A 25,600-nucleotide genomic window follows, 5' to 3' on the forward strand; every position below is an offset into this window, starting at 1 on the left:
TTAAAGATCTATATAGGTACAAAATAGAATAGCTGCCAACATCCTGTCCCTTGTGTTTTATAGGGATATAAAACACAAGGGACAGGATGTTGGCAGCTATTCCAGTCCTTCACCATGCTCCTAGATGTGCCCCACTATGAGCTCCTGACCAAGCTCTCACCCTCAACTCAGCCAAAGCACCTGACCCTGCATGGACCCCAAGGACAGGATGGAGGGCCCAACCTAGCCCTGGACACTGCCAAGGCAGCCATTCAGACAGCACAGGAAGGGCAGCCTTGGGTTTTATTGCAGAGAAAGAGGTAGAAGGAACTGGACAGAACCAGGAGCTGCTGCTTGCTGCAAGTTCCTGGTTCCTCCGCTCGCTCCAGTTTGAGTCCCCAAGCTGCAGACACAGAGCTACCGCACTCTGCGACGCCGAGGCTGTGCCTTCTCCCCAGGCACAGCCTTCCCCCTGGACACAGCCTTCTCCCCAGACACAGCCTTCCTCCTGGACACAGCCTTCTCCCCAGACACAGCCTTCCTCCTGGACACAGCCTTCTCCCCAGACACAGCCTTCCCCCTGGACACAGCCTTCCTCCCGGGCATGGCCTCTCCCCCAAGCCTGGCCCCGCTGCCGGGAGCTGTGTCAGGGACATCCTCAGCCGAGATGGGCTGGATGATGTGGCCAGTGCGGGTGATGACTCGAGGGGCTGTCAGCTTCTGGAAGGCACGCTGAGTGTTCCATGTGGGGCCCACGGGCGTCCGCATGCTCTGCTCGAACTGCTGGTGCCGCTCGAAGGGGAAGGGCAGCTCACTGACCTGTGGGGACACCACAGGGTTTATGGCCCTGATCCACCCAGCCCACCTTTTCCAGCCCATGCTGCTCACTGCTCCCCATTTGTCCAGGACCCACTCACACTCTGCTTCCATTTCCGCTGACAGCAGAGCCCAAGAGGACTGGAACAACCACCACCACCACCAAGGGAGCAGCCCTGTACATGCCTCCTTCTTCATTTCTGAGCTGTTTAAGCTGGAGGCTAAGCTTTGGGCAGGGATTACAGGCAGGGATTGCGGACGTTTTGGGAAGGGATCACAGGAATGCCCCAGGCTTGCCCAGGTGCTGGAGCTCTCATGGAGACCAGGTGTGCCCCACCTGATGCGCTGCCGCGTGGATGTTGCGCTTCTCACTCATGATGATGTGGGGCAGGTGCTGGTCCTTCCGCGGAGGGGCCGGCGGCGGCTTGATCAGGAACCTGTGGGCAAGTCAGGGGTCAGGGCTGGCACGGGGCTGGGAACAACCCTGAGCTCTCCCCCTCTCACCTCTTGACCTTCCTGGCGCTGGGTTTCAGGCCTGTGCCGCCCCACTCGCCCCAGCCTGGCAGCACCAGGTTCACCACCTGCGGCTTCCCTGCCTCCTCTGCCTTGTGCTTCTCCCGGCGGAAGTCAGCGACCACATCATCCCCAGCAAAGGCCTCCGTGATCATCCCACGCTGCTCAATGCCACCCTCCTGCACGAGGACAAGACAGAGTGGGTTTAATGGTTACTGGGGGAACTGGGAGAGATTGGGACAAATTGGGAGGCACTGGGAGAGGGTTTGTGGGTACTGGGGAGAGTGGGAAGGGGGTAAAAGTTCCTGGCCTTACTAGAAGGGGTTTGGGGTGTACTGTAAGGGGGTTTAGGATTACTGGGAGTTACTAGTTTGGGGCTTCTAATTGCTGGGAGGAGGTTTAGAGTTACTGTTTTGGGGTTACTGGGAGTTACTGAAAGGAGGTTTGGGGTTACTGGAAAGGACTTTAGTGTTACCAGGAGAGGGTTTGGTGTTACTGGGACTTAAAAGTTTGGGCATTACTGGATGGGTGTTTTGGATACTGGGGAGCATGGGGGAGGCACATCCTGCTCACCTCCTCATCCAGGACTACAGGCAGGCTGGGGCAGTCCATCTCTTGAGGCTTCCCATCCAGCACAGCCTCCAAGCTGATCATCTTCTTCTTGGCTGGTGCTTTCTTGGTATGTCTGTCCCCAGCTCTGCCTTCCTCCTGCTGCTGTGCTCGCTTCCCTGCTCTCAGGGTTACCAGCTTCTCCTGCTCTTTCACAAGCTCCTCCTTAGCCAGACTCTCTACATCCTCCATGGTCTGCACACGGCACAGCTGCTCTGAGAGCAGGAGCTGTTCCTGGGCCTGAGGGGGAGGCTCTGGCCCTGCGCTCACCAGCTCCTCAGCACAGACTGGGGGGACTGGGCTGTCCCTGGGCTGCTCAGCACCACTCTCAGTCTCATCAGCACCTATGTGTTGAGGGCAGAAATGGTCACTCCACAGGGCAGAGAATAAGGACAGCTGTGTGAAATCAGCCAGAAACCGTCCCCAGATCCTCCTTCCTTTGTCCAGCCCGCAGCACTCCCAGCCCACCCAGCTCTGGGCCTCAAGCTCCTCACCATGGTCTCTGCTGTGCCCCTCAGGGCTCCCTGTCCGCTCCCGTCGCTTCTGCTTGAAGTCTTGCAGCAGAGCTTCTTCTTCTGACAGTTCCTCTTCCTCCTCCTCCATCTCGTCCTTGTTCTCCACAACACCAGGCACTGTGTCATCTCTTGGACCCTCCTGTGCCTCAGGCTCTGGGGCCAGGCCACTGGGCTTGCCCAGCATCCAGGGATTAGCCCCACTGGGCATGGGCAAGGCTGTGGTGTCCTCCTCAGGCACCTCACACAGCTCCTCCTCGGGCGGCTCCACCTGCACCTTCTGCATCAGCTCCTTGTTCCTGGCCAGCTGTTCCTGCATGGCCTTGCGGGCCTGGGAGGCAGCAACAGGCTCTAACACAGGACAGAGACAACATTCCCAACCTTCCCTGCCCACCTCAGCCCACCCCCCTTCCCCAAGCAACGCTGAAGACCCTGTCATGGCATTCCAATATATAAATGGGATTATAGGAGATAGAGAGACTTTATACCGTGGCTTGGAGGGACAGGACAAGGGGGAATGGCTGCACACTGAAAGAAGGCAGGGATAGATGGGATATTGGGAAGAAATTCTTTCCTTTGAGAGTGGGGAAGCCCAGGCAGAGATTGCCCAGAGAAGCTGTGGCTGCCTCATCTCCAGAAATGTTCAAGGTCAAGCTGGACATTGGGGCTTGGAGCAACCTGGTCTAGTGGAAAGTGTCCCTGCCCATGGCAAAGGGGTGGAACTGCATAGGCTTTAAGGTCCCTTCTCACCAAACCCTTCTGTGGCTCCATCTCACCTCGAGGTCATACTTAGCCATAACGGCCCTGGATCGGGCCCATTTTCCCTTGTTCTGGTGCTTAAGGCTCATCCGCTCCTGGGGGAAGAGAAGCATCACACAGAGCTCCCCAAGAAGCAGGGCTCTCCCAAGGGGTGAGGAAGAGGTACCAATGCAGCACCTGCATCCTGAGCTGCTCCAGCTCCTCCAGACGTGCCAAGGCGGCTGCAGGGTCCGATTTGTGCAGCTGCTCAAATTCCTTCAGGGCCTGACGCCTCCGGCTCTTCTTGAGCACACGGTGGTACCTGTGGCACAGGGGCGGCTCAGGAGCCGGGCAGGCCACGGGCGAGGCAGGGCTGCCCTGCCTTCCCACTGTGCCCAGCCCAGCACAGGGACAGCCTCACTTCTTGCTCTTGATCCGCTTTGCTCGCCGAGCCTTGGCCTCATAGTAGGACTGCACTGCCCGGGCCTTCTGCAGCTCTGCCCGCCGGCGCCGGGCCTGCCAGGGAGCACGGGGTGAGGCATGGGGAGCAGGGGGTGAGGCCCCCAGAGCCAGGCCCCAATGGGGGTAAAGCCTCACCTCCTCCAAGCTCATGGCCTGCACTGAGGCCATCTCCTCAGGTGTCAGCAGTGGGTCTGTGACGGGCTGCTGTGTCTTGTGGAGCAATCCAAAGATCTCCTGCTCCAGTGGAGTTCGGGCCTGTTGGGACAGTAGACATGGCAAGAGGATGAGGGCCACTGCAAGGGCCAATGCTCCTCTGGATGTCCCCATCCATTCTCACTGCCTCCAAGATGGTCTGTGGAAGGCCCCCAGTCCCCTGTCTTGGGGGACTGGGTGATCACAGCCCCACTCACGGGTCCCATACCACAGCCCTTGGGCACTTTCCCAGCCACATGGCCAGGTGAGGGCAGGTAGAATTCCTCCCACATTAGAAAAATGGCCTTCCAGCAGCCAGGCAGCGCTGACCAGGGTGCACCACACAAGAAGCATGGAGCAGGAGTTCCAGGCCACACAATGCCATGTCCCTCCAAAACAGAAAGGAACTTTTGGGCGGATCAGTGTGAGGGACAGGTTTGTTGGGAGTTCAGCAGGGGCTGCCCCTCCCTCACCTGGGCAACTGACAACACCCAGGGATAGCAATGGATTCCTTCCAGCAGCACAACCCCACAGGAACTTGCATTCAAAACCAAACATATCCCTCTTTAGCAAGAAAATTTTCCAGGCATGCAGGATTTGGCAAACCAACTAATTGCCTCTGCCTCAGCACTTGTGGCCAAGGGATACTCCCATGTGTCTGGCCCTGAGAGGCTACAAGGAGGAGAAGGGACAGAGCAGACTCCAAACCCTCTCACCTGGCTTGTCCCAGATGGAATTTACACACCTGTGAGACAAACAGAGACTGCCCTTCTAACCTTCCCAAGCTCAGCGGGCACCTGCCCAGTGTCACTGAAAGGTTGGGCCTGCCATCACTGCCCCCAGCACAGCCAGGAGACATCGACCTACCCCAGCTGATCCCGGAACCACCCTGGCCACACCCCCAGAGCCACCCCAGCCGTGTGACACCCCAGTGGCCACCTTCCATGCCGAGGTGACTCTCTCCAGAGGGGTAACGGTGACGATGTCCTGCTGCAGGGGGAACACCAGCTGCTCTGCGCGCCGGTTCTGCAGCACCACCTGCTGCCACTTCCCCACGTCCTTTGAGGTTGTCACATAGGCAGCCTCCCTCACCACCTGGAGGGGAACAGGATGGGCAAAGAAAGGTGATGCCAGCATCAAGGAGCACGGGGGTCGTGGGGGCTCAGCTAAGACCCCCTTGGCTCCCTGCACTCACCCTCTTGGCCTCCTCTTTGCTCAGTGGCAGCTCCACCGCCGCCTTCCGCTTCACTCTGGCCAGCTCCTTCCTCACACTGCCCAGCGTGGATTTGGGTTGAATGGGCTGCAGCAGCTCCGACAGAACCAGCTTTTCCCCAGCACCTAGGCACAGGTGTGGCATTTCCAGGTGAGGGAGCTGTTCCAGCCCTCACAGTGGCTCTCGGTGGGCACCACCATCCCAGACCCCCGAGCCCTGCCCAGGTCCCTGCCTCACCTTTGCAGGTGACATTAAATTCAGACACCTGCTCGCTTGCCTCCGAGCGTTCCGCCAGCTTCCGCCTGCGAGAGAGAGACAGAAAACAACCCCAAAGGTTCCTCGTATGCCCCGGGTGCTCTGGAGGGTTTGGGGCCGGTGCCGAGGGCAAGGGCCGAGAACCGTCCCCCCGTCCCCCCTTCCTGTGCAGCCTCTCGCGATGCGGCTGCTGCAGGAGCCCCCGGGCCCAAAAGCGGGACGCGCGTAACCCCCACTCACCGCTTCCGTCCGGACAAGGCGCTGATGGCCTCCAGGAGCTGCCGGTGCCGCCGCTCGCCATCCTCCTGTCACACGGCACACGCGGTCACAGACCCAACCGGGCAGAGCGCGGCCGCGGGGATGGCCCCAGCGCCCCCTCCCAACGTGCTCGCCGGTGCCCCCACGGTACCGCCCGGCGGGGTGCCGGGCCCGACATCCTAGGCCCGACATCCCCAGCCAGGCCACGCCGTCCTCCGCTGCGCCCATCCTGGCCAGGAGAGCGCCCGGAGCCCCGCAAACAGCGGTGGAGGCCGCCCGGAGAGCCCGTCGCACGCTTTCCGGCCCCGCTCACCCCCTCCTCGCTCTCGCTGCCGCTCCCTGCCGCCGGCGCCGCCGGCTCCTCCTCCGCCATGGCTCCGCACGCCGGTACTGCCGCAAAGCGCCACCGAGTGTCGCGCCGAGCCCTCGCGCCGTGCCGCAAAGCGTGCCCCTATGACGTCTAGGTTGCCATGGCAGCGGGCCCGGCGGGCGGGGTGGGAGAACCGGAGGGGACCGAGGGGAGCCCGGGAGGGATCGGGGCACGGATACCGCCGTCCCGGCCTCGGCCGGCGCCTCCGGGGGCTGCGGGACGGCTCTGGCGCTCCCGGGACGCTCCCGGTTCGCCGGGCAGCGGGAACCGGCGGTGCCACCGCGGGCCAGAGCAGCTCTGAGGGTCTTCGCTCCGTCCGTGACCCTCGTCGGTCCCCCCGGCCCCAGGGATTGCAGGATTCGCTGTTTCCCCCCGGGACGCGCCAGTGCCGTGGGCTCGGGGACGGAGCTGCCGCACCTACGGTTCCTCCCTCCCGGCCGGACCCGGCTCCTGGGAGCATTTTTGGGGTTGATGAGATCCAAAGGATCGTTGGAGCAAATACACGGAGTTCTCAACCACGAAGCGGTGTCAGCGTCTGTCACTGCGCCCGCAGCATCCGTCCTCTTCGTCCTCTTTGTCATTCTTCTCCTCCGTCCCGAGCTGGGCGCACAGGGCGCTCAGGGCAGGAGGGAGAGGGATAACGAGCTGTTCCCGTCTGCTCCTGTATCCATAGCAACAACCGCGGGAAAAGTTCTGTATTTTCTCCTCGGGTTTGAAGCTCCGGGCCCTGCCTTTGCTGGCAGCCACGTGCCCAGCGGGAGCGCTGTGTGTGGGATTCAAGAGAGGGCTGCGGGGCTGGGATGCCCCGAGGTGTGATTTCAGGGATCGATGGGAGGCCGGTGGCAGGATGCCGGCTATGGGATCCTGGGGGGGTCTCCAAAACCAGCCGCACGGTCTGTGGGAATGTGTGGATGGGGTGGGAAGGGCGGGGAACCCACGACTGGAGCATCCCGTGCGCTCCCCCGCGGCGTTGGGGTTCGGAGGCCCGGTCCTTGTGGGCATCCAGTGATAGAAAACGAAAAAAAGGAACGGAGGGCGGCACCGGTCGTGCCCCGCGGGGGGCTGCACCGGAAGGTCTGGCGGGAGCCGTCTGGGGGGCGGGCCGGGGCCAGCCGAGCCAAACCGGAGACCCGACCCCCCGGAGCTCCCCTCGCCCTCCCCCCCCGCCCCACCGGAGCCCGCGCCCCGGCCCGGCCCCGCCCCACCACGTGCCGCGCCTCGCCCTCACCCCCCCGCCCTTGTCCGCACCGGGGCGGAGCCAGCCATGCGGAGTGGCAGCACGTATGACCAATGGGCTGGCGAGAAACGGCGGGGAGGGAGGAGCTGCCTCGGACTGACAGCGCACGTCCCCAATGGGAAGGCGGGAAGTGGAGGGGCGGGGCGAAGGGCGCGGCGGGACCAATGGCCGCTGCGGCCCCGCCCCGTTCGGGCTCGGGGCGTGGCGGCCCCTCCCGGCGCGGTGGGAGCGACCGGCGCGGCCCGAGCGGCACCGGCACCTGGTGAGCGGTGGCGCGGGGCCCCTCCCGTCCCCCTCCCTCTCTTCCCGTCCTCTCCCGTCTCTTCTCTAACCCTTCCCTTCCGCTCTCTCCCCGCCGGCTCCCGGCACGCCCGCAGAGCCGGGGCTGCCCTGCCCTCTGTGGCCCGGCCTTGCCGCGACCCCTCCCGGTGCAGAGTCGCCCAGCCGACGGTCTTCCTGGCCGCGCCCTACGCCCCCTCCCTAGTGGATTCCCACGGCAACGCCCCTCCCGGGCGCGGTGTTTCCATGGCGACGGCGGCCGCCGCCCCCCGTGCCGGTGCCGCCGCCGCCCCCCGTGCCGGTGCCGCCGCCGCCCTGGTGCTGACCGAGCGCTCTCCCCGTTCCCTCTCCCGCAGCCGCCGGCCCAGCCCAGCCCAGCTCGGCCCCGCGGGGCCCCGATGATGCTGGGCGCGCGGGCGGCGGAGCAGCAGCAGCAGCAGCGCCCGAACGTGCGGCGGCCGCTGCCGCCCCAGTGACGGCCCCGCCATGTCGGTGATGGTGGCGAGGAAGAAGGTGGTTCGGAAATGGGAGAAGCTGCCGGGCAGGAACACCTTCTGCTGCGACGGCCGTATCATGATGGCCCGGCAGAAGGGCATCTTTTACCTGACACTCTTCCTCATCCTCGGCACCTGCACCCTCTTCTTCGCCTTCGAGTGAGTTTCCTGGGGACCCCACGGGACGGGGATGGGGATGGGCCCGCGTGCCCGGGGCCTCCGGGAGAGGGAGGGGAGCCTGGCACGGCGCAGCCTGGCACAGAGTGTGGCTGTCCCAGATCTGCTTCCTCACCCTCAGCAGACTGACCCTGGAGGTGTTGAGGGCAATGGGCACTGCCGGAGCCCTGCGGGGGGGTTGACACTGGCCCTGCTTCCCCGTGGGTCACCTTCTCTCTGGGACTTGGCAGTCCCTTGTCCCGAGTGTTCCTGGCTCCAGGATAGCCAGAGTGCCAGGGTACTGCTGCTGCAGCCCTGGAGCGCTGCCTGTATCCCTACCCACAGGGGGACATGCAGCCCCCCGCACCAGCCCCACCAGGGAGATGACCCCAGCTGAAGGATTAATAAGGAGTGAGCTTGGGGGTCCTGCCAGTCCCCCCAGCACCAGGCTGCACTGCAGCTGGAGCCATGCTGGTATTTAGGAAGGATCCGATCACCTTGGCAGCCTAAAGACCTTCAGCCAAAACCTTTGATCCTGATGAAAAAGAGGAATCTGCCCCCTCAGCTCTCTCTGGGAGCTGGGCTGGGGAGTTGGGCTGGCCTTAGACTAATCCTAAAATAAAAAAAAAACAAAAAAGCAAGCAGAAAGGGAAAAGCCTATGTTTGTCTGGGCTGATGCTGTGGGAGGGGGCAGGATACCCCTGTTGTCTGGCTAGAGGATGAACTTGGATCAGCTAAACAACTGAAAAACTTCCCTTCCTCGGTCTCCATGGGCATGTTTGTGTTCTGGGGCAGCAGAAGGGCTGAAACAGGGTCGGATGATACAAAAGGTTGCAAATCCAAGAAGAACAAATGGAAGGACTTGCTTGTTGGCTAAGCCCTGGCTATTACTGCAGTTCCAAAAAGCCCTTGGCCCAGATGCTGTCTTTTTCAGCATCGTTCCTAAGCCAGGGAACTTGTGTCCACAGAGGCCCAGTGTGTCTCTCCCTAGTTCCCTGCCCAAATTACCCCTGGCTCAGTCTGATTTCCGAGGTACCAAGTGACACCACTCTTGGTTTGATGTTTGGGGTTTTTTCCATCTGAAATATGGAAAGGCTGAGCCTTCCTGCTGTATAGGAAGAACTCATAAGTGTTGCTGCTCCAGAAACGCTTATTGCTGCACCAGAAACACTGATTTGAGGTTTAATTGGCTCCCTGTGGATCCTTTCCATAGCAGGAGAGTGAACCACATCCCGCTCTGCCGTGGTTGTGCTAAGGTAGAGTGAGCCAAGGCTGTTTTCCAGACCTAGGCTGTGGTTAGTCTGGAACATAACTGGAAATTCCTTGAGAAGCCCCTTTCCATGTTCTGGCAGGCAGAGGCCTGTGGAGGAGTCGCTTGCACCAAGACATCCAGGCCGTGCCTAGACCTGGAGGGTGGGCTTTGTGGGGGGGATGCTGCTGGGAACAGGATCACCTCCGAATTTTAGTAAAATCATCTGCAGGAGATAAGGAAAAGTTTGGGAAAATCCAAATTTGATTCTTTCAGTGCCAAACACCTCAGTGTTTTTTTCTTTGGAAGAGAGAGGGTTGTTTTGAACTCGTTTGGGGATTTTTGAATTTGGGATAGGGATGAAATGTTGCCTTCCCAGCTGGAAACACTTCCAAGGTCTCCGTTTCACTGATCAGGCTGAGATAAGCAGCTTGGCTGCTCAGGAGTCCTGCCTGCCCTGCATATGTAGAGAGCTCTGGGTGAGGATCTCAGCCTCGATCTTTCACCGTGTTGTCCGTTTGTCTCGGTGTTTGGCAGATCTGTAGTGTTTGCATGGAAATTCCTGGTCTCCCCCTTAAAGTTGGTGTCTGGATTTGGAGCGCGGCAGCCGGCGGTGGGCGGAGGAGCCTTTCCCCGGCTGCCCGCTCACTGCAGGCTCCCTGTGCCGTGCTGCCTGCTCCATTCAGCTGAATCACTTGCGCAGTCACACCTTGTCTGAGCACGGCTCCGGGGTGCCTGGAGCCAGGATCTGTCTGGCTGCTCGCCCTGCGCCGGGCTGGGCTTGATCCCGGCGCTCCGGGCTGCGCTGGCTCCGGTTACAGCTGAGGCCGGTGGGGACCGGCGCCCACGGCGGGAGAAAAGCCACAGCCCTTCCCAGCCCTGGAGCGATGGTCGCACTCGCGGTGCTGCTGCTGGTGTTTTTTTTTTTCCTCCAAGTTTCTCCAGGGCTGCCAGCTGCTCCGCGGTGTCCACAGGCGAGCGGGCTGAGCCGCCTCAGCCCTGTGGGTGGGAATTTCTGTGTGTTCGTCCCCCAAACTGCAGCGCTGTATTCTGGGACTGGGGAAATCTCTCCAGCCAGGAGCTAACAGGAGCCAGAGGCTAGCAGAACTCCGTGCTATACCTGAGACCCGACTCCTCCCTCTTAGATAAGGCAGAGGGACGGAGCTGTGCTGGCTCCCGGAAGGGCTCTGCAGCGACCCACTGGAGTCCTCTGCCCAAGGGCACCTCTCGGCACTACAGGAGCAGCTCCGGGAGCAGCTCCCGCACCTTGGGGCTGCTTCCTGCAGAGTCCGAGGCCTGTGTTTAACTGGGTCTGCTCCATAACACGTCCCATAAAATACAGTTTCATATCCTCTTGGCATTATTTCAGGCTCCTAATGGTATGTCAGCCCTGTGGTTGGGCACTTAGCTGCTGTCTGCTTGAGGTGTTCCAGCATGAGGAGACCAGATAAAGCACTTGTAAAAAATGCCTTTAGGAACCGGGATGATGGGATGCAGTGCCTGCTCTCAGGCTGGGAGTTCCCTTTGCAGTTCCTGTCTCTCCCAGAGATCCACGCTCAGCTGAAGGGAATGGGATTTCTTTTTGTCTCTAGCTTTCTTTTTTGTTTCTAGCTTTTCAGCACAAAACTTGACATCTGTAGATGTTAGAGGCATGATAGCACCAGCAACACTGGCTCCTCATGGGAAGGGTCTGCTCTTGGATTTTTCAATGCCCAGGCATATTTGTCACTTTCTTTTTCCTACTTTTTTAGCTTTGTAGAGATGAAAATGTCTTTGTTTTCTGATGAGTTGAAAACACCTACACTGCTCTTTGTGTGACTTTATTTTTAAGTTTTGATTTCCAAAGTCCAGAGACCCAAGACTAAGAGAGGGGCCTCTGAGCTGGCATTACCTCTGGTTAGATCTGTGTCAAGCATGGTCAAAACTTACATGTGAGTTAATTCATGCTTTTTAATCACTGCAATTTCTCTCAATAGAAGTGAACTTTTTGGTGTCTAGAGTTCAGCTTGTTTTGTTTTTGTTTCTGGGGGAAATGGCCTCTCCTGGGGTTTGGATTGACCTTTTTTTCATATGTAGTCTCCTCAGGAGATGACTTTGCCCTCCCTGCAGCCTCTACATCCTCTGTGGCACCCCTGTTCCTGGGTAGGTCTTGGGGTGATTTGTCTGTGCAGAGATTTGAGATTTTAGCTGGGAAAGGAGCAGTGACATTGGCATAACACACCTGTCTCCTGCCTCAGTTGTGTCAGAAACACATGGCATGTGCTGACAGTTGATGTGTTACTGCAGGCAGGCAGGGAGAGGTTCCAGGGAGATCTCCAGCCCTGCCTGGTGCTGCTGGGAAGGACCTGGCCCCCAGTGTTGTGGTGTGGCCGGGCTTCAGAGCAGCTGCTTCCGAGCTTACTGCAAGCACAGTGGCTGCTAGACACCATCCCTTCCCTGGTGTGAGCACCCAGCACAGCCAGGCTGAAGTGCCCTGCTGATGGTCAGGCACTGGGGAAAGATACAGCTCTGCTGGCACCCAGACCAGGCACACAATGTGGCTGTGCTGTAGCTTAGGAAGGTTAAACAGGTGATTTGCAGGTGCAGCGGAGGTAAGTGATACTGTGGAGCTTGTGCTGAGCCCTGGTGGGGCCTGCCTGGGAGATGTGCTGCCCTGTGGCCGTGTCTGCGGTCCCTGTGGCTTTCCCCTTCCTCCAGAGCTTTGCTCAGTGTGCTGATTACAACAGACCTTCCCAAGCGGGTGCAGAGTAACCAGCCAAGCACCATAACTCATGGCACCTCCCAGCTGCTTCTCCCCCTGCTCCCCATTCTAATAATCCCTTTGTTCAGCCTTCCGGCCCCAGCCCACCCCACTGTGCTGATGAGTTGTGATAGTGCTGTTATTGTCTGCTTTTTGGTGACAAAATGCTCCAGAGCACAGAAATGGTGCTGGGAATGCAGGAGCACCATCTTCACAGGCCAACAGAGCATCACTGTTGGCTCTGAGTTCTCCCAAACAAAAGATGTTTAAATGTCTGTTCCTGAGCAGTGAAATCATCTTAGAGACAAGGCGTAGACTGAAGATACCCCAGTGCTAGTGAGCACCTGAGTACCAAGTCAGGACCTTGTGTGGCTGCTTTCCCTGCCATGGATGAGTTCCCTGGAAATCACCTGAAGAGCGAGGCTCCATCAGCCCAGGGAGGGTGGGAGGTGCGTGGTGGGCTCCACACTGGGCTCCATGCTGGGCCTGGCGATGCAGTTTCACCGTGGTGGGAGCTCCTCTGGCTCTTAACCTCTGCCCTAACCTGCAAGGGGCCACAGACACCAGCCTAGCTAAGGAAAGCTAAGCTAAGCCTGTGTGGAAGCAGGAGGGCCGTGGCTCAACTTTAACACAGCTCATGGATCCATATTTAAACCCACAATATGTTCATGTTGTCACAGCAGTTCCAAAAGCTGTCATATCAGCTGGACAAGGGTCAGGCTGCAGCCCTTTGGGGCAGGCAGTGTCTAGCTCTTAAAGGAATAATCACAGAGTCGTTTAGGGTGGAAAAGACACCCAAGACCATCAGGTCCTGTGACCACCTTGTCAACCAGACCAGAACACTGAGTGCCGCATCCAGTTGTTCCCTGGACGCCTCCAGGGGTGGGTAGTTCACCACCTCCCTCGGCAGCCCCTTCCAATGCCTGACAGCCCTTTCCATGGAGAACCTTCAACCTGAACCTCCCCTGGCACAGCTTGAGGCTGTGTCCTCTTGTCCTGTCACTGATTGCCTGGGAGAAGAGGCTGACCTGCACTTAAATCCATGTTCCATCTTCCTAACCCCATGTTTCTACCCCATATGGGCTCCAGGGCTTTTGTTTACTTGCTGACTGACTTGCAGATGTCCCTGAACTTTGCCTTTGCAGACGGAATGCAAAGTTATCTTAGACTGCCTGAAGACGATAAGCTCGGCCCTCCGGTTCTTTGTCTCTGGGCAGGGCTGGGCACAGGGATGTTGTTTTGGGGAACAGCAGAGTGTGCAGTGACTGAAGTGAAGGATGTTGGTTTAAGGCCCAGGCCCTTGTGTTGCTGTGGGCTTCTGGTGTTGGAGCTGTGACTGAAGTGTGCTGTAGCTTCAGTGTGCAGGCCTTCTGTCCCTGTCACACGTGGGGGACGGCGCTGGCGTCAGACAATGGCTCAGGAAATGTTCCTGCAGTGGGCCTGTGGAGACTGGTGCTGCCAGCTGGAGCTGGAAACTGCATTGTGTTTGGGGAATCTGGTGGGAATGCTGTCCAGAATTAAACAGTGCTAGAGATAATGGAAATGGCCTTGCTTGGGATGGCAGCCCCCCAGGGAGGATAATCCCTGGCCTCTCACCGCGGTAGCCTGGTGCTCCCATGGATAGTAACAGCGGAACAGCAGGAGTCTGGATTGGATCCATCCCTCACCAGCAGGGTTAAAGGGTGGATCCCAGAAAGCCAAGTGCCTGAGAGCCTGGGTGCCCAGCTGCATTAGGAGGCTGGGGAAGAGATGTGTGTGAGGAGTGGTGAGACATGACACAAGTGGTGGGATTTAGGTGGTGTTTCCCTTAAACCATAGCAAAGCTCCATAGGAACTTCACTCCAACATCAGTAGGGTTTTCTGAAGGAATCAGGGTAAAATATGGTTTTTTTCAGCCCAGTATGACTCTAAAACGTGACTTCTGCCCAGGCCTCCCACACAGCTGGGGCTGCAGCACCTCTGGGGACATGGCTGTGGGTGTCCAGGAGCAGCATGGCCATGGTGAGATGAATCCCGTGCTCCCTCTGCATCTCCTCTATCAGCGGGATCAGCACCATAAACGCCTCGTTGGGCCTTGCTGTATTTATAGAGAAAACAAACCTTGTTCCCTTTTGAGCTGGAGAGTCTTGAAACAGGAGCCTTTCTTCTTTATTTGGAGTGTTCTAGTCCGTTGTCTCAGGAAAGCCAAAGGAAGCTAGATGTCTTGTTGCATGGGAATGTTGCGCTTCCACAGGAATCCATTCCTAAGAAGTACAGGATCTGCTTAATCCCAATAATTTCTGTGGTGTGGGAAGCTCCTGCTCTTTAGGGGTTAGCCAGAGATTCCCACTATCCCCACAGGCTTCCATGCCTTCCAGCTCTCCAGGTGTGGGGTCCCTGACCAGGCCTTGGGTGCTTCTCCCAGTGGTCTGGCCCATCCCTTGGCAGCAGGAATGTAATGGACAAGGTTTCTTCACCTGCCTGGTTATGTTTCTGGCATTGCTTAAAATGGCAGCTGAAAACAGATCAAATGCTGGGAAATATCTGTGCCTAGCTGGTGGAAAACATGGAGATGCTGTGATGGTGCCTGGTTGTTGGAGCTGCCCCAGGAGTGTTCCCCTGTGGTGGTGGGATCAGAAGGATGTACTGAACAGCTTCTCAGCTCCACATCTAAGCAGTGCTGTGGAGTGCCCGGGCTCTGACACTGTGCCAGGCGATGAGACTCTGACTCATCATCTCCTGCCCCGCGTCCGCAGGTGCCGGTACCTGGCGGTCCAGCTGTCCCCGGCCATCCCCGTGTTTGCAGCAGTTCTCTTCCTGTTCGCCATGGCCACGCTGCTGCGGACGAGCTTCAGCGACCCTGGCGTGATCCCCAGGGCCCTGCCCGACGAGGCAGCCTTCATTGAGATGGAGATTGGTGAGTGTGGAGTGGCCAAGCTGGTGAGGGCTGGAAAAGCCTCCCTGTTTATGGCGTATTTCTAGGTTACAGTCCCTGCAAGAGCTTATCTTCCTGGCTGGACCTTCAAAACGATTGCCCCAATCTGCTGGCTCACTGTACTTGGCCGAGTTTCAAGAAGGCAGCATGATGTACCTGCATCCCTCTCTGGGAGCCGTTTCACCTGCTGCTTTCTCTCCCATAGCTGTATACATACAAACTCAGTTTGCTTTTGAGAAGGGGTGCAGAAAGCTTGGAGTGGTCCCCTTGATCCTTCTGAGAGAGAGGAGGTTTGGTGGATGCAGGTGATAACACCCAGCCCACTCTCAACATGCCCATGAAAGCTCTGGCATCCCTTTTCCTGCCTCCAAGCTGCCAGGCTGATTCTGGCCTGCGTAAGCAGAGCTGCAACCTCCGGCTCCGGAGCCAGTGGGCTCCGATCCTGCTGGTAGGAAAGGCAGGGAAGCGAGTTGTCGTTTGAGGCCTGTCGTGTTGTAGCAGCAGGTCCGACCCATGTCCGCTTCTCTCTGGCAGAGGCCACCAACGGGACCGTGCCGCAGGGTCAGCGCCCACCCCCGCGCATCAAGAACTTCCAGATCAACAACCAGATTGTGAAGCTCAAGTACTGCTACACGTGTAAGATCTTCCGGCCGCCCCGTGCCTCGCACTGCAGCATCTGCGACAACTGCGTGGGTGAGTGGTGATCGGGCCTGGCCTGGCCCTGCTCCTCGCAGAGAGCCTTGGCACAGGGACCGACCTGCGCCCGGGCTCATGCTGGGCAGCTCTGGGCTGGTGCACTGTCCAGCCTGCCTCATCTTGTGCTCGAGGAGCTTGAGGTTTGCTCAGATCCTGGAGCCAGGTGCTTCCTTTTTGCCAGGACTTTGGCAATAACCGAGTCCAGCTGCTCTGTGTACGTGTGCAGCCCATTTTTAAGTCCTGCTGGACTCTGGCCTTGCAGGACTGGAGGGTTCCAGTGGAGAGCTGTGTCTCAGGTGACAGTAGCTCCTTCATCAGCACAGAGATTGTGCCATTCCCTGGGATGCCCTGGTTGTTGTCTTCCTTCTGTGTATGTAACTGGCTCATGTTCAGCATCACTACTCCAGGCAGAAATCCTGTCCTTTTGGACCCCTTTCCTCCTCTTCAGATTCCCAGCCTTTGTGTATTTATGCAGTTTCTTGAACCTTCTCCTGATTATTCCAGGGTAAGAACATGGGGACTCACAGGCCTTCATCTAACCCCATGTGCTGTGGCTATTGTACTCCAGGGAGAGAGGACACATGGGGGGCCAAGCTCAAATTCTCTCTTAATGTGCAAAATTACTCATTATAAAACAATTTTGGACTTTTTGACCTCCTGAAAGGAGGCCAGGATATGGGGTCCTGACTGAGCAGAGGGTTGAACTTGGCAGTTTATGTCAGCCTGGGGGATTTTTGAAGTGGGAGCACAGGGCGGTGCTAATTTTCATCTTGGCTTCCCCAGAGCGCTTTGACCATCACTGTCCCTGGGTGGGCAACTGCGTGGGAAAGAGGAATTACCGCTACTTCTACCTCTTCATCCTCTCGCTCTCCCTCCTCACCATCTACATCTTCACCTTCAACATTGTCTACGTAGCACTGAGTGAGTCTGCCTGGAGAGCTGGGAGGGAGGGAGGGAGGGAGGGAGGGAGGGAGGGAGGGAGGGAGGGAGGGAGGAGGGAGGGAGGGAGGGAGGAGGGAGGGAGGGAGGAGGGAGGGAGGGAGGGAGGGAGGGAGGGAGGGAGGGAGGGAAAGAGTGGGGCTACAGATGGTGGTGTGAAACAGATGATGGTGAGAGTTAGGGAGTGGGAAAGGGAGCTGGACTCAGTGGGATGTTCCAGGTGAAAAAAATCTCTCTCTTTTTGTATTGCAGAATCTCTGAAGATTGGGTTTCTGAACACGTTGAAGGAAACCCCAGGGACATATCCTTCCATGGTCCCAAGGGCTTGACTTCTCCACAACTGGGGGTTAGTGGGAGCTGCATTGTGGAGTGACTGTTTAGGCCACTCTGAGTCTTTCCGAGCATTTTTCCCTGGATGACAATGTGGGGAGCAGTTTCTTGGCTTTTGGGAGGAGAATAAAACAGAAAACAGTGACTAGGAGAGGATGAGTAGTTGATGTTTGTGGGGGCAGTAACAGGTGGGCTGGGCCTGCTCTCAGGCTGTTCCCAGTCCTTAACTGTTCTCACTGTACTGGAGGTGCTCATCTGTTTCTTCACGCTGTGGTCAGTGGTGGGGTTAACTGGGTTCCACACCTTCCTGGTGGCACTGAATCAGACAACCAACGAAGACGTAAGTGGAGCCTTCCTCTTCCTCTGAGCTGTTACTGTTTCTCAGTGTGTCAATGCTGTGCAGAACACAGGGATCTGGGGCCTGGGGCAGGGTGGCCTTAGAGTAAACCTGAGTTTGTGCCCAACTGTTTCAGATTAAGGGGTCCTGGACTGGGAAGAACCGCGTGCAGAATCCCTACAGCCACGGCAACATAGTGAAGAACTGCTGTGAGGTGCTCTGTGGGCCCCTGCCCCCCAGGTGAGCTCTTAAGGGGCTGCCTTGACCTTTGTCTTCCACCAGCACTTCTGCTCGGAAGAGAGGTGGGATTTGGGAAGACATCGATCTCTGATGGTGTGGCTGTGTTCTTGCAGTGTCCTGGACAGACGGGGCATCCTGCAGCAGGAGGAGAGCCCAGCTCAGGAGGGGTCGTGCCCGCGGGGACCCGGCACACAGGAGCCCTCGGCCACTCAGGGCCCTGGGCAGGCCCAGGAGGGTGGCGTGAAGCAGCAGGACAGCAGCATTCCTCCCCCCAGTGCTGTGAGTGATCCCCTTGGGAGCTGGGGGGGAGCTCTGGGACAGTGGAAGAAAGCTGAGAGTGTGACTTAGGAAGGACAAAACTACACCGGGGGCCATGTGAGAGGCTGCTGCTGAAAAGCTTGTTTGCTCTGACCCTAGAAACCAGCGTCTTGGTTTCCTTGGATTTCTTCAAAGGAGATCACAGCTGGCTGTGGTTTTGGAGATCAGTCCTGCCATGAGAGCACTCAGGAGCTCTTGCCCATGGAGCTCGATGGGGCTGGGGAGGGCTGAGAGGCATCTTCTGGTTCTGAGTGTGAGCTGCAGGGCTGTCCCTGGCATCTCCATCTGTGGAGAAAGCTGTTGTGGCCCTGAGCAGCCTGCTGTGTGTTTGAAATTAGTCCTTCATTAAGGACATAGCTTGACAGGAGACCTCCAGAGTGCCCACATAAATTATTCCATTAACGTGGTGGGAAATGGCTTGGCTTGCTCCTGCTTGGGCATGAGCTGCCCTTCTCTGGTGGACACAATCCAAGACACCTTCTGCTGGAGCAGTCCAGTGCTTCAGTTCTTCCTGAAGCTGCTGTTCAGCCTGTTGGGTGGCCCCTGATTTTGGTTTCTCCTTTTCCGAAGCCCAGCTGAGACCTCTGCTAGTGGAGCTGGAGGTGGAAGCAGAATGGTGGGGCTGTGTGCTCAGACTCTGCACTGGGGGTGTCCCTGCAGTCACTCTGTCCTCTCTCTCCAGGTCCCTGTGCCGTCTGTGAGTGACACTAAGATACCAGAGGAGAAGCAGCGAACGCCTGGGGAGCTCCCGATGCCCTCCCTGGACGCTGGGCGAGCAGAGCACTAGCATCTGCTTGGAAGGGAGAACTTTGTTGTTTTGTCTAATCAAAGCTGGAAGTGATGGAGGAGAGGAGAAGGGCTGGATGGCAGGCACCTGATTCCCCATGGCCATTTTGCTTTAGTCATTACTCACTGCAGTGTGGGCAGCGCTGGCCTTGCACGGTGGCACGGGACAGTGAGCGCGGGTGGCACGCCCTGGTCACCGTGGGGCACTGCCAGCACCAGGTCTGCCTGAGGCCAGGCCTCTGGCTCAGTGGGCTGTCCTGGATGCTCCATCCCAGCTCAGGGCTGGGGCTGTCCCTGCGCCTGGGCCCGGCTCTGACAGGGTGAGGCTGTCAGGGCCAGCCTGTGCCCTCCTGCTGAGGAATCCCCAAGGAAGGGGAAAGCAATCATGGCAGCAATGTCCTCTCTCCCCTCCTCCCTCCTTCCTCTAATCTGTGGCATTGTTTTGTGGTTGGCGTGGCAAGGCTTGTCAGGAGACCCAAGGACCCAAGCAAGTGGGAAGGAGTTCTGCTGGCAGCGGTTTTTAGGTAGCTCCTTCCTGTGCTCCTTTCCATGTGATGTTACAAGGCAGCAGCTATGAGGGGACGCTTCTTCCCATCCTGCCCTGGCGCTCACACCACCCTGGGCTTCGAGGGAGGGAGAAGGCAGCTAAGGTGGACTGCTGCAGGGAAGGGTCTGCCTGTGCCACTGGCTCCTGCCTGGTGCTGGGGCTGCATTTGTTGCTGGGTGTCTGCACAGAGCACTCCCCAGCTGTGGAGCTGTGGCACAGCAGCTCTGCAGAACCTTAGCCCCAATTTGTGTTGTGTCATTGCATCCCCATGTCCCCCCCTTGCCTTGCTCTGCTGTTCTCAGCCATCCTGGACTGGCTTTGGGAGCCTTGGATCTTTCCATGGTTGTACCAGCTGCCCAGGGCTGGGCTTGTGTGTCTTCAACAGAGGAGGAGAGGCTGGGGGGATGGTGGGAGAGCTCTGTGCCAGGGCTCCCCCACTCCTCGGTCCCTGTCCTGCACTGGCAGGATCCTCACGCCTCTGGCATCCCCACAAATGTCGCTGGTGGAGGAGAGGCTGTTCTGTGCCCTGACAGCTCCGTGTCCCTTGGCACAGTGCCGGGCACTCACGTTCCTCCCGGCAGGTGTGTGGTGGCTGCTGGGGGGCGTTCTGCAGGGCCAGTCCCGTGTGTGTGTCCGTGATGCTCCTGGCTGGCAGCCAGGGGTGTGGTGTGAACGTGGCACCGGCACTGCCCCCTCTCCCGCGCTGCAGGGCCTCTTCTCCCGGGTGAGAGGGCAGAGCCGCCCCAGCTGCTCCCGGTTGGAATGTGGCTGGGAAGGAGCCCCGGCCGCCCTGCCAAGGCCCTCAGCCAACCCAGCCGCATCCCGTTCCATCCTCCGGGGGAGGGCTCCTGTGCCCCACCCCGTGGGAGTCGCCCCAGCACGCTACTGACCAAATCTCCAATTCGGTTCGAAAAAGTGTGCATTTTGGCTTTGCTGCTCCCTGTTCCACGAGGTGTGTGGAGTGCTGCCTGCCGGGACCTGCCTGCACAGGTCAGGGTCTCCAGAAGGAAGGAAGAGGATTGGGTGAGGGCTGGGTGTTCTTTTTTTTTTTTTTTTTTTTTTTTTTTTAATTTTATTTTTTTTTAATTTTAAAACAATGAAGGAAATTTAATTGGTTTGAAAATGGCTGAGCTGTAGCCCTTGCATTTCTGTGCTGCCCCAAGCCAGCTGCCTCTTCCTCCTTCCCTGTGCATTTCCAGGACTCTCCATCTCCCACTTCCAGGGTGTCTTAGCTGTGTTATTTGCATCTTGCTGTCCCCCATGGCAGGTGGGGGTGGTCTCTGTGTGTCCATGCTGAGAGGTGACAGTGTCCTGGGTAGGCTTCAGTTGCCTGCGCACATGGCTTCCATCCCCAGTTCCCTTCCTGAGCCTGCTGGCAAACCTGGGGAAAGCAGCCAATGCCTGTGGTGCCTTGGCGGGGAGTGTGATGCCGCAGCATGCCCAGAGTCCCTGCCTCGGGGCAGTGGTGCCAGGCAGTGCCATGCAAAATGTCCTGGTGCATCTCATGCCCACCCAGCATCTGGCTCTGGTGCAGGGGCCGAGCTGGGCCCCGAGGTGCCACCACTGGAGCTCCCCTGTCCCCCACCAGCAGCCGTCCCCTCCAATCCAGCCCCCCTCTTTGGGCCAGAGTGGAAAGTGGCGGTGCTGATGGGCTCAGGGGCATTCTGCCAAGGAGAGACCCCCCAGCTGCTCCTCAGGACCCCCCAGCTCGGCCTCTTCCCGGCTGCCATCCAGGGTCTCTGATCCCTCGAAGCAGCCGGAGTCCCGGGGAATGTCCCCTTTGGCCTCTGAGGGCGATGGCAGGGCCTCAGTGGTGTCACCATCCTCTGGCTCACTGGCTGCTGGGAGAGGGGCCGTGGTGTTAGTGGTGTTGCTGGGGTACCTAGTGAGGGGTCCCTGCCCCCTCCCCAGGACTCTTACTGTCATAGTCCAGGAGGAGCTCGGCAGCTGTCAGCAACTTGGCGCGGTGCTGGGGGTCCGTGATGTGCAGTTCGTTCAGGTGGGTCTCCCGCAGCTCCTTGAAGTCCTCCAGGGTCTGGTACCCATTCAGCAGGAGGGTGGGGGTGTGTTCCTGGGTGGGGGGCATGGGTAGGAGTGAGCGGGGCATGGGTGGCTCCTCCTGACCCCCAGTGCTGGCCTGTAGCTCCCTCCTCTGTGGGTCCACGGTGGGCACTTAGCCCACATTACCCAGAAATGCCCCACATGTCCCCTGTGTGCCCCTGGGTGCTTGGTGGAAGGACCCACGAGGTGGAGGATAGAGAAGGGAAGAGGGGTTGGTCATACTGCTGGTCCCGTGCTGGGTGCTAGAGTCCCCCACAGCCCCTGTCCCGCACCTGCAGGTTGATGCGCTCCAGCAGCTCATGGAGGGTCTTGGGCTTGAGGCGCTTGTTCCGGCTGGAGCTCCGGCTCCTGCGGGCAGGGACCGTCTCCTCAGGGATCACATCCACGTAGATGAACTTGAAGGAGCCCACCCTGTTGTGGAGCAGCCCCGTCCATGTGCCCACAGGTGGCTTCTCGATGATGCCGATGATGTCCCCTTTCTAGGCCAAGGGACATGGGATGGTGGGGGGCACAGGCTTGGGGACAGCCAGGGAACACCTCCAGCTCAGGGGGTCCCCAGCCATCCTCCCCCCTCCCTCCCTCCCCAGGGCCGCAGTGGCTGTGGCTCACCCGCAGCTTCAGGGAGTCCTTGTCATAGGGGCTGGGGGTGAAGTCGGTGTGGACACGGGCCCGGCCGCAGAAGGGGCCAGTGTAGGCTGGGACAGTCTCCTCCAGCTGCTGGCTGTCCCTGGGATCGCCAGGGCTGGGAATGGCGCTGCCTGCAGAGAGGAGGGGCTCAGGATGTGCTCAGCTGGGGACATGGGACTGGTGTCCTGTTGGGGCTGGCCTCACCGCTGGACATCTGGCGTCCGAGGGCTGGGCACCGGTCCTCCTCCTCCAGCTCCAGGTACGACAGGGGCACCTTTTCATGGCTCTGCTCTTCCACGCTGCTGGCTGGGGACAGGGGGCATGGCCTCTCTGCCTCCACCTCTCCCTGCTGGGGGTACCGGGGTCAGGCCGAGGAAGGGGGAGCTGTCCCCCACTCACCCGTCTGTGTCCCCACACCCCCTGCTCACCTTGCCCTCGGCCAGCGCTCTCACAGCCATCCTGCCCATCTTGCGGTTCATGGTGCGGGAGATGACTGCCCGCCACTTCCTACCCAGCTTGGTCCCACTGCTCCGCACGGCCTCCTCAGGACTGCCACTGCTGGGATCATCCTCAGGGATCTGCCAGAGGGATGGAGAGTGAAGGTAGAGTCCCCCACCCTGGGCAAGCCTCAGCAGGGTCACACAGGGGCTGTGAGATCCCAAATCCCACCAGTGCTGGCACCCTGGGCCACTGGTAAGACCAGGAGTTTCAGGAAAGCAGTCCTGAAATGGGCTGTTCCCAGGGGAGCAAGATGTGTCAAGGGGTGCTGGGAACTCACATTCTCCTCCAGGTTGAACTCCTCGCTTGACATGGGGGAGCTGACTTTGGACTTGCTGAAATCCTTGAAGCTGCTGGAACGCTGCAGGGAAAGCTGGGAGCAGGGGCAGAGGTGTGAGGGGTGGGAGATGGGCTTCTTCCTGCATTCCCTGCCCCAGCTCCTTTCTGCCTTTTGGGCTGCTCTGCCCATCTCAGCGTGATGCCAATACTGGGAAGAGTTTTTGCTCTCTTCCAGGAGCTGCCATGTGTCATCAACCCCCTGCAACTGGGATGTGGAGCTCTTGGTGCCTGTGCAGCTGCTTGGCACAGCATTCCCAGGGCGGAATACTCTGGTGTGGAGTCTGGCACTGCCATGCTGGGAACAGCCCAGGGCTGTGCCATGATGCCACCCTGGCACGTGGGCCAGGATGTGGGGGCACAAAGGGCTCTGCATCTCCTCTCAGCACAGGTGGGCAGGCAGTGAAGGGCCGGTAGCACCAGAGCAACCATGTCCCTGCTGCTACCCACAGGGTCAGCTCCAGGACTGAAATCCTGGAGGATTCATCACAAATCCATGTTTTCCACCTGTGTCACCCAGTAGCCCAGAGAGCACACCCCCAGCATCACCAGCTGGCTTGGTGCCACCTCCATGCCTAAGTCATCAAAGCTGGTTTTGGATCTCAGTCCTGGTACACCTCTCTGTCCCTTGGCCCTTTCAGTCTTTCCTGTGCCCCCTGCCTGCCTTCCTCTCCATGGCCTCAGGTGCCTGTCTCACATGGAAAGGTTTCTCCATGCCAGGAATGTCCTTGGTGCCAGCACAGCCATGTGGTCCCAGGTATCCCTCATCCCTGGATGCCAGCACCAGCATGCTTGCACACTGGGGCACGGTGAGCTCAGCTGCCACTGCCAGCACCCTTGAGGCCCTCGGAGCACACGCCACAGTGCTTGTTCTGCCACCACCCCAACCAGGGATTTCTGTTCTCAAGCAGCACTGCTAGCTCCTGTGGTGGCGGAGGCCTTTCCCAGCATTGCACAGCTGGCCCTGTGCTGTTCCCTCTTTATTCTCCTTCTCATCAGCTCCACCGAGCAGCCCTGAGCACTTGGTTTTGCCATTCCTTGCAGAGGACTGGCTCACAGAGCCACACCCAGATGTACACCCACTGCGGCTTCATGCCAGCTCCAGATGCAGAGGGAATTTTGGCTTTTGCCCTGCTCCCACCCCCGTGCCCTGAATCCACCAGATCCAGGTCCACCGAACCTCCAAGGGCTTCACTGCTGAGATAAAACAGCTCTGAGGTAGAAATGCCCTGGGGCTGGAGGAGCCATGGAGAGCCAGGCAGTGGGATGTGAGTCAGGGGGGCCGGGCTCTCCCGGAGCAGAGCAGGAGGGGGAAGTGAGAGTGGCTGTCACTGGGCAAGGGCAGGGGATGCCCACTGGGACTGGCCCAGCTGGATGGGCCACCCCAGTGCAGGGAGGGAGACTTCACCCAGGTTTCCTGGGGAAGCTTGGCAGCATGTAGGAGCTGCCGTGGCAGGATTTGTGCCTGTCATGGGCAGGACCCTGCCACCAGGCACTGCCCCTACTCCCCATTGTGGCTTGCTGATGTTGATGCCAGCCCAGCAAAGCTTGGCAAGAGCTGAAGTGCCAGCTGGTGCGAAATCTGGCGAGGGATGAGGAGCCAGTTTTGGCTCACGCTGGTTACTTCAGCCTCCAGACTTCAGCCACAAGGTGGCACATGGCCAGGACACACAGGGGGCTCTCTAGAGACCGTGACACTGGCAGCTGGTGCTCCTGTTCTTCCGCCTCGCAGCGGGGCTGCCGGAGGAAGCGGCTGACGCACGTGTCGGAGCTGCAGCCCCGACCGCAGCACCTTGCTGCGCAAGAGAGCTGCACACCCGCCACCGCAGCCATGTCCCCCCAGGAAATGACAGGCGGCCGCCCACGCCTGGGGAGGCCATGGCAGGGCGGGGGGCACAGCCTCCCACAGCAGAGCTCTGCGGGTCCCACCGGCACCTCAGCTGGCACCCACATTGATCCCGGGGGCCATGCATCCCAGCCACACATCCCAACAGGATGGAAGCCAGAGTGGGAGGTGGACAAGGCCAGGACCACGCACTGGCGAGGCCACGGTGGCTGTTGGCAGCAGAGACAAACTGATGGCAGGGCAGCTGCCGTGCTGTCCCAGCCCCTGGGGCCCTGCCCCAGCCCCCCGGCACCAGCCCACCTGCTCAGCATCCCACGGCAGCCCAGGCTCGGACAGCTCCGGACGTGCCGGGGCATCTGCGGCGCTGAGGGCACCTGGATGCCGCCAGCACTCACCTTCCTGTGTCCCGGCTCCTTGTCGCCGGCGTTGGAAGGCTTGCGGCGCAGCATGGCGCTGGGGCTGGTGGCGAGGGCGCAGCGTACGGCAGCGGCGAGCGCGGCCCGTCCCGTCCCGCGGCACCGGCACCGAGCCGGGAGCGCACAGGAAGCCGGCGGTCACATGAGAGGCGCTTGCAGCCGTACTCGGGGTGGCTAGCGAAGCGCGGGCTGGGGCAGGAGGAAGGAAACCCTCCAGCGAGCTGCTGCCCTGCCCGGGGCCCCTGGGTGGGGACGGTGTCTGCGCCCTGACACTTCTCGGCCGTGCCGCCCCTCGGTGATGCTGCCCGTGCCCTGCCTCCCCTCGGCAGTGCTGCCGCCCCTCGGTGATGCTGCCCCTTGGCCATCTGCAGATGGACATCGTGTGTCCCCCCATGGAGAAGGTGACAAACCCCAACCCCTCTGACGTGCCCACCCCGTGCCTGCTCATCCTGCTGGGACACGATAGCCGAGCCCTCTGCGTAACTCTTGGTCTGGGACGTCCCCTGTATCTGCAGGTCCTCCCGGCTCGGCATTACACCCAGGTGGGACGTGCTCATGGTCACCCCGCTGCTAGCACCCGCGGAGACATCCGTGGTTGGCTGCCCTGCATCTTCTCACTCCAAATCCTCCAACTTTT

The 25,600-nt window shown here is 59.5% G+C and overlaps 3 protein-coding genes across 5 annotated transcripts; 1 reads left to right on the forward strand and 2 right to left on the reverse strand.

Moving 5' to 3' along the window:
* Positions 1-263: 263 nt before the first annotated feature.
* On the reverse strand, positions 264-6,019 carry UTP14A (UTP14A small subunit processome component). The gene is given in 14 exon segments (XM_030229041.2): positions 264-798; positions 1,133-1,232; positions 1,300-1,487; positions 1,882-2,261; positions 2,412-2,760; positions 3,206-3,283; positions 3,366-3,489; positions 3,589-3,683; positions 3,765-3,884; positions 4,761-4,916; positions 5,017-5,159; positions 5,272-5,336; positions 5,530-5,594; positions 5,861-6,019. Coding segments are annotated over 14 exon segments (2,424 nt in total). The 3' UTR covers positions 264-396.
* Positions 6,020-7,800: 1,781 nt separating this feature from the next.
* Positions 7,801-19,340, forward strand: ZDHHC9 (zinc finger DHHC-type palmitoyltransferase 9). Its single transcript, XM_030228924.2, has 9 exons — positions 7,801-8,086; positions 14,808-14,968; positions 15,521-15,679; positions 16,466-16,603; positions 16,874-16,922; positions 17,189-17,291; positions 17,425-17,528; positions 17,642-17,807; positions 18,529-19,340. Exons 1-9 carry the CDS (start codon positions 7,920-7,922, stop codon positions 18,631-18,633), a joined length of 1,152 nt encoding a protein of 383 aa, XP_030084784.1. The 5' UTR covers positions 7,801-7,919; the 3' UTR covers positions 18,634-19,340.
* A 278-nt stretch (positions 19,341-19,618) lies between these two features.
* SASH3 (SAM and SH3 domain containing 3) lies at positions 19,619-25,336 on the reverse strand. Of its 3 annotated transcripts, none has more exons than XM_018914179.3 (8): positions 24,943-25,336; positions 22,646-22,738; positions 22,296-22,445; positions 22,072-22,213; positions 21,850-21,998; positions 21,513-21,719; positions 21,100-21,250; positions 19,619-21,020 (listed from the first exon to the last, which is right to left on the reverse strand). In XM_018914179.3, the coding sequence occupies exons 1-8, from the start codon at positions 24,994-24,996 to the stop codon at positions 20,833-20,835; spliced, it is 1,134 nt and encodes a 377-aa protein (XP_018769724.1). In that variant the 5' UTR covers positions 24,997-25,336; the 3' UTR covers positions 19,619-20,832. The 3 variants fall into 3 exon arrangements, with proteins under 3 accessions (XP_018769724.1, XP_018769723.1, XP_018769722.1); XM_018914178.3 differs by having other exon boundaries at positions 19,619-21,017; positions 22,072-22,216; positions 24,943-25,329; XM_018914177.3 differs by having other exon boundaries at positions 22,072-22,216; positions 24,943-25,328.
* Positions 25,337-25,600: the final 264 nt, after the last annotated feature.

The sequence above is a fragment of the Serinus canaria genome, chromosome 4A (assembly GCF_022539315.1).
Source record: "Serinus canaria isolate serCan28SL12 chromosome 4A, serCan2020, whole genome shotgun sequence".
Taxonomy (NCBI): domain Eukaryota; kingdom Metazoa; phylum Chordata; class Aves; order Passeriformes; family Fringillidae; genus Serinus; species Serinus canaria.

Coding starts and splice junctions, on each gene's coding strand:
- ZDHHC9 (XM_030228924.2), top strand. CDS start 7,920: ATGTCGGTGATGGTGGCGAGGAAGAAGGTGGTTCGGAAATGGGAGAAG. Junction 14,969..15,520: donor CTTCATTGAGATGGAGATTG/GTGAGTGTGGAG, acceptor TCTCTCTGGCAG/AGGCCACCAACGGGACCGTG. Junction 17,808..18,528: donor GCATTCCTCCCCCCAGTGCT/GTGAGTGATCCC, acceptor CTCTCTCTCCAG/GTCCCTGTGCCGTCTGTGAG.
- SASH3 (XM_018914177.3), bottom strand. CDS start 24,996: ATGCTGCGCCGCAAGCCTTCCAACGCCGGCGACAAGGAGCCGGGACAC. Junction 22,739..24,942: donor AGGAGCCGGGACACAGGAAG/GTGAGTGCTGGC, acceptor CCCTGCTCCCAG/CTTTCCCTGCAGCGTTCCAG. Junction 21,251..21,512: donor TGGAGCGCATCAACCTGCAG/GTGCGGGACAGG, acceptor CCCCCCACCCAG/GAACACACCCCCACCCTCCT.